This window comes from Sinocyclocheilus grahami, unplaced genomic scaffold (genome assembly GCF_001515645.1).
Source record: "Sinocyclocheilus grahami isolate Dianchi unplaced genomic scaffold, SAMN03320097.WGS_v1.1 scaffold54.1, whole genome shotgun sequence".
NCBI classification, from domain to species: Eukaryota; Metazoa; Chordata; class Actinopteri; order Cypriniformes; family Cyprinidae; genus Sinocyclocheilus; species Sinocyclocheilus grahami.
In genome coordinates, this window is record NW_015505233.1 from 1,506,473 (window position 1) to 1,519,017 (window position 12,545).

Genomic DNA, 12,545 nt, shown 5'->3' on the forward strand with positions numbered 1-12,545 from the left:
ACAATATTCAAATGTTACGTTTATTTCACTCCCATCCAAAATATATATTCAAAGCAAAAATAATAATCACAAATACAGTAAAAACTATTAAATAAAACATATTTTTGAATATTATTACAATTAAAAATAACTTTAAATATATTTTAAATATTATTTCTGATATGGAAAAACTGAATTTTTAGCATTCATTACTCCAGTCTTCAGTGTCACATGACACTATCAATGTTGAAAACAGATGTGCTGGTCAATATTTTTGTGGAAACCATGATACATTTTCCTCCAGGATTCAGAAAATAATAGCATTTACTTACTTTTTACTGTCACTTTTGATTAATTGAATGCATCCCTGCTGAATAAAAGTATTACATTCTTAAATAAATAAAACCTTACTGAGCCCAAACTTTTGAATGGTGTACATATGTCACAACACATTTGTCATAATTACTTAATATCTGCCCATATTCTTGTTTTATTTTTAATGGTTTAAGGTCAAAACACATCAGATCAAATGCATAAAGTTCCATCTTGACTCAAAATACTGCAGTGTAAATATTCCCTCTGTAGGTCGGTTATTAAAAATGTCACTAATTCATACAAACAAAGACTTGGCTGATCCTAGTATGACCAATGTGGCCAATAAGAATATTAATACGCCAGTGGGCTCAACAGAGAGCTGACTGGGTGAGAGATGAGACAAGCAGGGTGAGAAAGATGGAGTGATGGCTCAGTGAGGTGGAGGTGGAACTACTGTTTGCATTCATGAGAAAGAACGGGCTCCTCGAGCTAGAGTTGTAAGAGGGTGTACCTTCGCATCCTCGCTCAATCTGACCGCTGCGGAACAAGGCATCATTTATGAGGTCGGGAAGGCGTCCGTTCAGGTCCACAGATGCCAGGCAACCCTTAAAACCATCCCTAGAGGCCACAAGTTTCGGCAGGCTGTTATACATGTTGGGCCCCAATCCGGCGATGTAAAGGTCACCTGAGCAGAATGCAGATACAATAGATGCCCAGGTAAACAAAGTAGTGATAAGACTGTGTGATAGGGGGCATGAGAATATATGAATTTTAGCTGGTTATGTACCTTTAAGGTCCAGATTTTTAGCGCCATTGATGCCTTGACTCACTGCCTTGGCATCGACTTTGAGTGTGTGGATGTTACTGTTGTCTCTAGTGATGACAACGTTATGCCACTGGTTGTCATGGAGAGCTCGGTCACTGTTGCCCTTGATTACATTGGGCCCGTTGCCAAGATCAAACACGTAATGTATGTACCTAAAAGACAGAAAAGTGAAGTTCAGTTTACAGGGAGAGTAGAAAGGCCATATCATATGCCATTCTAACTTTTAAGTTTTCTAAATATGTCAATTTGAGATATGCTCATCGTAGATAAATCAATTTTTACTCTCCACAAATCTTAAATGATACCAGAGATTAAACAATATCTTATTAAGTTGGCTTGAAAAAAGCTACAACCACCAAACTCGGGTCAGACCTTCAGACTGGTCTGACTCTGGTTGCTATATCTATTCTAACTGATCCGGCTTACGGTTTTCGTAAACCAGACTATCAAAACCACCTAAAATCCCATAGACTTTCATTGAGGGGGTGAAAACTTTTATACAACAATACTTATGTTGTATGTAAAGGAACACTCCACTATTTTTGAAAATAGGCTAATTTTCCAACTCTCCTAGAGTTAAACAGTTTAGTTTTACCGTTTTCGAATCCATTCAGCCGATCTCCGGGTCTGGCGGTAGCACTTTTAGCTTAGCTTAGCATAGATCATTGAATCTGATTAAACCGTTAGCATCTCACTCAAAAATGACCAAAGAGTTTCTATATTTTTCCTATTTAAAACTGAGTCTTCTGTAGATACATTGTGTACTAAGACAGACAGAAAATGAAAAGTTGTGATTTTATAGGCCGATATAGCTAGGAACTATACTCTCATTCCGGCGTAATAATCAAGGAACTTTGCTGCCATACCATGGGTGCAGCAGGTGCAATGATATTACGCAGCGCCTGAAAATAGGCTTATTGGAAGTTACCTAGCTGGGACTATTTTCAGGCGTATCACTGTGTAATATCAAAATAAGCCTATTTTCAAAAATAGTGGAGTGTTCCTTTAAGCGGTCTATTACTATAGCAAAGCTTAACAACTCCCTACTGAAAAAAAACAGCTAAAACCAGCCTAAGCTGATTGACTGCTTTGGCTGGTCTCCCAAGCTGGTTTTAAAGTGGTTTTTGGCCACTTTTTTTAGCAGGTTAGGCTGGTCTCAGCTGGTTTTTAGCTGTTTTTTTACGGAATCAACTGGTTTTAGCTGGATTACCATAGAAACATGCTAGTAACTTGTTAATCATGTTAGCAACATGTTAGGCACTTGCTAATCATACTGGAAACATGCTAGAGACATGCTAGTCACTTGCTAATCATGCTAACAACATGCTAGTTACTTGCTAATCATGCTATCAACATGTTAGTAACTTACTAATCATGTTAGCAACATGCTAGAAACATGTAATCAACATGTTATTTGCTAATCATGCTAACGACATGCTAATCATTTGCTAATCATGCTATCAAAATGCTAGTCATTTGCTAATAATGCTAACAACATGCTAGAAACTTGTTAACGACATGCTAGTGACTTGCTAATCATGCTATCAACATGCTAGTTACTTGTTAAACATGCTGGAAACATCCTTGTCACTTGTTAAACATGGTGGAAACATGCTAGCGACAAGCTAGTAACATGTTAATCATGCTAATGACATGTTAGTCATTTGCTAGTCATGCTAGCAACATGCTATTCACTTGCTAATCATGATAACAACATGCTAGCGAAATGCTAGTCACTTGCTAATAATGTTAACAACATGCTAGAAACTTGTTAACGACATGCTAGTGACTTGCTAATCATGCTATCAACATGCTAGTTACTTGTTAAACATGCTGGAAACATCCTTGTCACTTGTTAAACATGGTGGAAACATGCTAGCGACAAGCTAGTAACATGTTAATCATGCTAATGACATGTTAGTCATTTGCTAGTCATGCTAGCAACATGCTATTCCCTTGCTAGTCATGCTAGCAATATGCTAGTTACTTGCTAATCATGCTAGCAACATGCTAATAACATGTAAAAAATGCTAACGACATGCTAGTAACTTTGTTAATCATGCTAATCACATGCTAATCACTTGTTAGTCATGCTAGCAACATGTTAGTCACTTGCTAATCATGTTAACAACCTGTTAACGACATGCTAATCACTTGTTAGTCATGCTAGCAACATGTTAGTCACTTGCTAATCATGTTAACAACCTGCTAACGTCATTCTAGTCACTTGTTAATAATGCTAACAACATGATAGTCACTTGCTAATCATGCTAATTACATGCTAATCACTTGCTAGTCATGTTAACAACATGGTAGTCACTTGCTAATCATGCTAACAACCTGCTAGCGACATGCTAGTCACTTGTTAATCATGCAAGCAAAATGCTAGAAACATGTTAATGACGTGCTAGTCACATACTAGTCATGCTAGCAACATGCTAGTCACTTGCAAATCATGCTAACAACATGCTAGTAACTTGCTAATCTTGCTAACGTCATGCTAGTAATTTTGCTAATCATACTAACGACGTGCTAGTCACTTACTAGTCATGTTAGCAACATACTAATGAAATGCTAGTAACTTGCTAATCATGCTAGCAACATGCTAGTTACTTGATAATAATGCCATCAACATGCTAGCAACATGTTAATAATGTTAACAACATGATAGCAACTTGTTAATCATGATAGCAACATGCTACTAACTTGCTAATCATGCTAACGACATGCTAGTCACTTGCTAGTTATTTGTTAATCATACTAGCAACATGCTAGTCACCTACTAATCATGCTAGAAAAATGCTAATGACATGCTAGTCACTTGCTAATCATGCTAGCAACATGCTAGTTACTTGCTAATAATGCCAGCAACATGCTAGTGACTTGCTAATCATGCTAGCAACATGCAAGATTAATATTTCTTTATCTATTTATCTATCTATTTTTCTGATAGATTGTATTGTCTTCAAAGCTTTAACACTACTTCAAATTAGTTAAAACTGAAAACCCTCAAACTTTAAGCTTTTAAAACTACTTCAAACTTTCTGGTTAGGCTTTTTCAAGCCAACTTAGTTTGTCTACAAACTTTACTATCTAGTTATCATTGATACAAATTTTTCGAATATACAGAAACCATTTTAAATAATTTTTTTATTTTTGACCCAATAATAGATAAATATTTTGACTACAACAACACATGCATTGTGAATATTATTACAATTATTGTTATGTATGACATTATATTTATGTGAAATTACTTTGTGCTGTAAATGATTGCAAATATCCAGTATTTTACCTTTGTTTTGAGCTGACTTATTTAAACACATTAAATAAGTTCCTTTTCCTGTGAATACTGTTCTGGCCTACTAAATGACGTAATTGCTCTGTAGACTCTAAATTAATTTAACTTAAATTAAATTAAATTACCGATTATCGATAATTAAATTATTGGTCTATCTCCAAGCACAAACAATAAATAAATAAAAACCTTGAGATTTTATTAGTTTTTTTTTACACTGGTTCTTTCTTTCAGGCCTACTTTTATCCAAACAATATATTAAATAAGTTACTTTACTTGTGAATACCGTTTTAGCCCACTAAATTATGTAATTTTTCTGGCTTCAATATTAAAGAACCGATTATTGTGTTAAAAAAAGTGTAAATATCAGTCAAAAATTTTAGACAAACCAATTATCGTTCTATATCTAGATGCCAAAAAAAAAACTGAAATTACCTGAAATTTTCTTTCCTTCCAAACATTCTTACAAAACAAGGCAGAATATATGGTTCTGCTTAAAGACTTCTGGTTTACTTGCCTCAATTACTCTATGCTGATAAGATTCAATCCCTAAAACGCCAGATGCCACGGTTTAATCTAGCAGCCCCATAAGTGTTACCTAAAGCAGCTTGTTAACTTTGTAAACACTTATACCGGCAAGATAAAAAAACAAAATAAAGTGGCCATTTCTTCAAAAGGCTTACCCTTTCACCAGCTCTACAGCGATGAAATCACTTCCATCCCCGCTGTTGAAGAGGATGAATCCATCTGGAGAGGTTGTCTTGAACTGGAAGAAAAGGTGCATGGATGTGTAAGCCTGCAAGGTTGCTAGACTCAGGTAACTGCTCTTTGACTTGAACGTCACGGGGTCTGCGATGATGGAGCGCATGCCAAAGCGAGCGTTGAGCTCGCAGTAGTCGATATCACCGTTCTTGCACAGGTCGATGTAGAGCATGCCATTGAACTTGAGGCTTTGCAGGTGACCGATGAAACTGGAGGGGATCATGGAGACGAAACGGCGCTCTGTCATCACACCCGTCTCGATGTTGTGAAACTCTAACCGGGTGTGATCGCCCACCATCTGACCTACAAACCACAGCAGGTTGGAAAGGAAAACAAGAAAAAAGATGCTGCTATACTACACCCTCAAACAATATTACACTGCTGTACAGGCATAAAAATGCTACCATACACCAAAACCCTGAGTCAGACTCTCCAACTACTAGGTACACAGAGCGACTTCTACATAATGTCAGTGTAGCAATAACCATGCTGTATTATTGCTGTAAAACACTAAAGTAGTGTTGGAATGAGAACAACTGACGAAACATTGTAAATGATGTTTCCCACAATTTATCAAAACCACACAATCTGTATCTAAAAAATAGAACTAGTAACTCTGAAAACGTTACCATACTTATTTCCGCAGTTTACTGCAGCTCAAATAAAATAACGCATCAAGAATTGTGTTGTCTTTCAGGGTAGTACCTTCTGCTACGTCATCGTCAACCGTTAGCTTGTAGCTTTTGCCCCTCCGGATCACGCGCACAGTATGCCATTCATTATCATTGAGTTTTTGTCCAGCATACAGTGTCTCTGGTCCTTTGCCTGAGAACGACGGTCATGAAACGTTAATGCCAACCTGAGTTGTCTCTGACCAAATCTTTGCTTTCGATGAGAAAAAGTGTAAACTTTTTTGTTGCTTTAAATTTGATGCTAACTATGTGGCAAATCAGGTTAAATTGACTATTTTTTTCGAGTTGAGATGATTAACACAATAGAGAAAGCAGAGGTTTGGTGCAGATGTTTTTGAATATTACATAAAAACATAAGCTTTAACAAAAAACTAAAATTGTTAGCCAATTTTGTTTCCTCTGTTTTTTTCACAAGAATCACTTCAAAACATAATCCTTAGATTATAAAATGGCTTTTACTCATAAAAGGTCTTGATACACCACTCAAGGACAAAGTTCTTTGTTATCCTAGTTGTGAATATGTTTCACAGCATGAGTTTGGGACAGGGCTGGAGTATATGCTTGTCCAAACCATTGGCAGAAAGGAGTGTAATATGGGAAACTTGATTGAAAAGTCAATCTTTTTGCAATTTCGTTTGGTAACACGAGTGATACAGAAATCAAATGCTTCACCTTTAAAATCAGAATTGGAGTTCGGAATCGGATTCTATATGATGCAGTACATTTGAGGAGTTAAGTAGTCACAGAGGAGAGCAGTGAGGTGTTTTGGATTCAGCTCAGAGCGTGCTATGAAATCTCTCAAAATCTCTTGGCTCTTGGGAAATTGTGTTATGTACCTACCAGCAGGCAGTTATCGGTAGTTCCTGAGAAAGAATATTATCTTCCACCCTCTTCAGCACTGACATGAATGTGTTTTGACCGACATGAAGCTCACAATCTGCCATCACTGACATTGTTCAGACAGTTTATCATTAGATCATTCCTACACCGATGCAAAAATAATACCTAGTGCACTGTAGCCTACTGAATAATTGCAACTTAGATTTGATTCTGAACATTGTCCTTTTCAGAATTTCAAAACATAATAACTAAGCAGAACAACTATTAAAGGCCATACAGGCAATTATCGTATTTTGAAAAATCTATAAAATTAATAAAAATTATCGTCTCCGGCACAGATTCCACTGCTGTATAAATTTAATAATCTTAGAGCTTTTTAAAATGCAGGTCTCGTAACAGGAGCTTAAGAACTAATAGCTCTGATAAGCACATCATTATAATTAGTGGCATTATATTAATCTGAGTGATAGAAAGTGTGAACTGGTGCAGGTAAAGGGATGAGACTAATCTAGCATGATGTGAGTGTTTGCTACTTGATCAGAATGACTGATGGAGGCGTAGTTGTGGGTTACTGGTTTACTTGGTACATTTCCAGCAGGGCCAGGCTCTCTAGTACATCACCAACACTCATCATTTGGCACAAAAGCTTTTTATCTAAAGTAACTTACAGTCATTGTAAGAATAGCCACATGGAATCCAGCCTGCAACCTTTCTAATATCAGACCACTGTAAGGACAGTATTTAAACAGTCACATTATAAACAACATACAAAACCACTCTAACACCGTGTCCTACCTACACACGACGCGACAAGATTCCAGTGACAAGCAATTTGGGTGTCAACACTAGACACGACACAACAGAATCAATCAAATATCACAGCCAATCAGAAGCGTGTGTGGGTGGGCTCTCTCTGGAAGCGCTCTGCACTCACAATAGAAATGGATAACTTTATAATCGAATTCATAAATATTAAACCTTTTTAACATTATTAAATGTACATACTGTGACCGATTCATCATGAGTTCACAGTTTTAACATACATCTTTGCTTTTATTTATTTTCAAGATCTGAAGTAAACTATCTGTTGTTGCTTAAAGTATGGCTATAAATGCCATGCAATATGACATTCAAACTCACATTAAAAACGTTTAACTTTGAATAAAGCACATAATCAGTACCTGAGATTATCACTGTCATATAGTTTGTATGTTGCTGCTCAAGCCGAGGAGTCGCAGAAATAGAAACCATTTCTAAAATAGAAATTTTGCGTGTTGCCATCACAGCTAGTTAGGACAAAATTTATATTATTGTGTGTTGCGGCATCGCATTGCGTGTAGTTAGGACACGTGACACACAACTATTGCATGCAGATATCAAGATCCATACGGCGTGCAAGCCATTTATAGAGTCATTATTCAAACATAAATAGCCAAAATAAGACAACTACAATTAGACATTCTTACCTTTCAAAGTGGGGAAAATCAGTTAGTTCATAGTGGTTTTATTTGTTTAATATATATATATATATATATATATATATATATATATATATATATATATATTTCTTTAATATATCACCTTTATAGTTTATATCAATCAAAACATTGCCATTGAGAGAATTCAAGACCTATTTTTGAGTAAAAGCAGTGTTTTCGACAAAACTGTACAAATGTTTTCTTTACTAACAGTATAATAGTACAAAAAATTAAGTAACTAAATGGCATAGTATTGAACAAAGTCATTTCTATATTTCTTAGAAGGAAAATTCCAAGAACTTCAGGTAACAACTGAACTGAATGTGTGTCTTTAGCATAATCTTTGTTTTAAGAATTTTGTATTACGCCATACATTAATGAGCTTAAAATTAATTGCAGTAGTTTGACTTAACATACAACCAACCCAGCAAACATACAAACCAACAAACAGAAACATGACAAAACCATATTGCATCATATCATAAGAATATGCTGAAATTAGATGCCATTATAAAAATTTAACATTAGTGATTTTATGTTCTCTGTATGCAAATGTATTACAATTTATTTTTAGGAAAAAAGTTGATATGTGGTGACTTTAAATGCTGTATAAACTGTAGTTACTGCAACATGAAAATATGGCAAACCTGTCTCAATCCTATTGTCTAAATACAATAATTTAACATAACATGTATTTCTGCATGCACAATAATATTTCATATTAATGCATGCACTACTTTAAACTTAAATACTGCATTCCTTACTAAAGGCAGTAAAAACAAAGTAGTTTAAAAGATACCATACAAATTAAGACCTTTCTATAAAAGATGCTGATAGGGTAGGAAATAGATTGACATGACAGCTAAATTACAGGCCATCAAAAAACAAGCCACGATTATTAAGTCACCACCAGTTATAATTGTGGTAATCGTGACTGCAGAGATGCATCAGATCTTTTCACTAGATGCAAACTCTCCTTGACTAAATGGAGGAAAAGGCACAAGACTTAAGACATTCTTTTCAACAAGAGAATCATTAGGAGCAAAATGAAACTTGAGTGTTAACTTACTGGAGTTACAGTTTATCCTGATACAGTCTAGATGGGGGAAAATAAGTGACAGATGAAATTGCATCCTTCAAGGTTACAGCTGCAGACATCCAAAAACAATAATTCCACCCTTCCGGGGACGTCCACATGCAAAGAGGCGGCCATTTTTTTATCATTGTTAATGAAAGCATTATAATTTCATGAAAAGTCACTGGATTAACTGCAACTGTCAAAGAATTAGATATAATGTCTATGAATAAAATACTTTTTATGATTATTTTGCTGCTAAAAACAAATAATTGCCTTGTAAGCAGTGTTTATTTTATAAAATTATAAAATGGCCACTTGGAGCTCACCAACCACAAAGACTATTCAACCCAGAGCGTTATTTTATTTTATTAAAATTATGACCTATCTAAGGTCCTGCCCCATAGAAATCACACCAGCTCATTAGCTAAATATGCTTTAATAGCTTAAATACATTTAGCAAGAAGTTGGTGTTAGGGCATTTTTCTTGAATACTGATCTGGAATATAATGATTTCAATCTCGCCTTCTCATTTTGATGGCATCATGCTCTGGGTTGGGCTCTGTGTGGCTGGATTTACCATGTGTCGTCAACCGCAACAGAAAAGTGGGAGCAAACAGCCTCGATCCAATAAGCACCAGCACCATGCAGTGGCCTCTGTTCCTCCAGCTAGATCTTCCTGAGATCTGACCACTCAAATGAGCCCTTAATATACTACAATCTCTAACATATTAATAATTGTTTGTAAACGTATAGCTGTAGAGGTCTGCGTTGTCCTAAAAGTAAAATAACCTCGTATTTTGCAAACTAGGGCAGTCCGGAGCGTACGTCTAATGATATACATATGTATTCAGTTGTGTTTATGTCTGACAGTCTGTCAAATCATTCCAGATGATTTCTCTGTGTATGCAGTCATAAGACATTGTCTCTTTCAGTATGTTTACAGTGTGTGGGCTATGTTTGTCTCTACTATGGTTGAGCTGTCACAGACAATCAGTCCTACTGTCAAACCTCAGGCTGTTTCCTGCAGTGAGGTGTGAGTTGTGTCACTTCCTTTAATGATGACACTGTGACTTAAATGACCAGTTAGGGTCTCTCATCTCTCGTGTAAAGGTAATGGTGTCGGATTGAGGATTGAGAGGTGCTACCAGCTGCAGGTGAAGCTGAGAGCTCTGTTCTCGGGCTGTTTGCCGACCGGGCCGCAGGCTAAGGGCCTTTGAAGGGGTGAATACCATCTTTTGACAAAGCATGGAGAATGTGTGACAAGAGAACTGGACAGGGAGGGAGAGGTGACGGTGTTAAAAGGAAGTGATGTAACAGAAAGGAAATACCAACAAAGCACAAATGTGGTACGAATGGAACCATCTGAGACGGAACATGAGGTTTGTCAGAGAAGAGTTACTGAAGACATTGCCAAATAGAAAAGATGACAGGAATTAATGTTAAGTTGACAATCAGAAAGTCACAACACTTGGATTGTAATCATAAAATGGAATTACCATCATTTCAAAAGTCGACATTAAATAAAAAATGCTATGCTATTATGCAGTGCTGTGACTGTCTCAAAGGAGTTTTTGTCTGGACTATGACAATGATCATGGTTAATATATTTTAAAAAATTCACCAAACATTGTGTCCGTTAGGCCTGGGCAGTATGGTGGTACTATATGTGTGACAGAAATTTAGAAATTTTGCAATAACTTTATACCGCAATAGACACATCCGCTATGAAATAAGTGGGTAATTTACAGTTGAGACAAATGGAGAAATTTGAAGTAATTTGTAGTAGCATGTCCCAAAAGACGCAAAATATAAAATTTTATAGATTACTTGTCTATGGCTAAATCAATAAAGAATTCAAATGATGTGCAATTATAATGTGAGCTTATTTAAAGGGGTCATATGACGATGCTAAAAATAACATTATTTTGTGTATTTGGTGTAATGCAATGTGTTTACGCGGTTTAAGATTCAATAAACACATTATTTTCCATATTACTGTTGCTCCTCTCTGCCCCGCCTTTCTGAAACGCGTTGACGTTTTCAAAGCTCATCGATCTGAAAAGCGCGGTGTGCTCTGATTGGCCAGCTATCCAGTGCGTTGTGATTGGCCGAATACCTCAAGCATGTGACAGAAATGTCAAATCCCTTACCATATTTGGAAACACACAGCATCTCCATGACATGGCGGCGGCAACAGTACTACAGCGAGAATAAAAGTTACGTCTTCTTTCTTTGCGTATACATTTGGGTAGTGTTATGCAAATCTTCCAACACAGTCATGTAAATTTGTGGGGGCATGTTTGAGGCATTTTAGGAAGGAGTGGTTGAGTCTTAACTTTTAGAAAGAATATCTCTTTGGGTTTGAGACTTTAATCTTTGCAACTTTACGGATCTTATCTATGCACAAACAGCTTCTAACACTCCAAAGAGAAAGGAAAACATGAAATTGTGTCATATGACCCCTTTAATCAGAATTTATAGTTGAAAGTATGTGTTATATATATTATAATTGCATTAGATTTCATTACAGTATTTCATGTTTTTACCTGAATGATATGTGACCCTGGACCACAAAACCAGTCATAAGGGTCAATTTTTCGAAATTGAGATTTATACATCATCTCAAAGCTGAATAAATAAGCTTTCCATTGATGTATGGTTTTGTTAGGCTAGGACAATATTTGGACGAGATACAACTATTTGAAAATCTGGAATCTGAGGGTGCAAAAAAAATAAAAATATTGAGAAAATAGCCTTTAAAATTGTCCAAATTAAGTTCTTAGCAATGCATATTACCAATCAAAAATTAAGTTTTAATATATTTACATTAGGAAATTTACAAAATATCTTCATGGAACATGATCTTTACTTAATATCCTAATGATTTTTGGCATAAAAGAAAAATCTGTAATTTTGACCCATACAATGTTTTTTTGGCTATTGCTACAAATATACCCCAGCGACTTAAGACTGGTTTTGTGGTCCAGGGTCACATATTATGCAGCTAATGCTCCTCATACTCCTTCGGTTGTTATAAACAAACGTATCTTTTGATTTGCATCCATGAAGTTCATAATAAAATTATAAAGTACTATTTTTGAACTTTCCATATACAGTATATAACTATATTGTGATATATAATATTATATTACTTGTACAGTGATATAATATCATACCACCCATCCCTAACATCAATTAGTAGCCAAAATTTTTATTTACCGTCAATTACTTTATTAAGAAAACAATTCAAAGACTTTAATCTTTGCAACTTTACGGA

The 12,545-nt window shown here is 35.7% G+C and overlaps 1 protein-coding gene across 2 annotated transcripts in view; it reads right to left on the minus strand.

Moving 5' to 3' along the window:
* The window catches only part of nrxn3a (neurexin 3a), a 316,731-nt gene that overhangs the window by 176,113 nt on the left and 128,073 nt on the right, over positions 1–12,545 (minus strand). For both annotated transcript variants that reach the window (XM_016269700.1, XM_016269699.1), the window contains 5 exons: positions 9,260–9,286; positions 5,886–6,005; positions 5,102–5,483; positions 1,082–1,272; positions 806–979 (listed from right to left, as the gene is read on the minus strand). In XM_016269700.1, the coding sequence (XP_016125186.1) occupies positions 806–979; positions 1,082–1,272; positions 5,102–5,483; positions 5,886–6,005; positions 9,260–9,286 (894 nt within the window). The remainder of the gene's footprint in view (positions 1–805; positions 980–1,081; positions 1,273–5,101; positions 5,484–5,885; positions 6,006–9,259; positions 9,287–12,545) is intronic.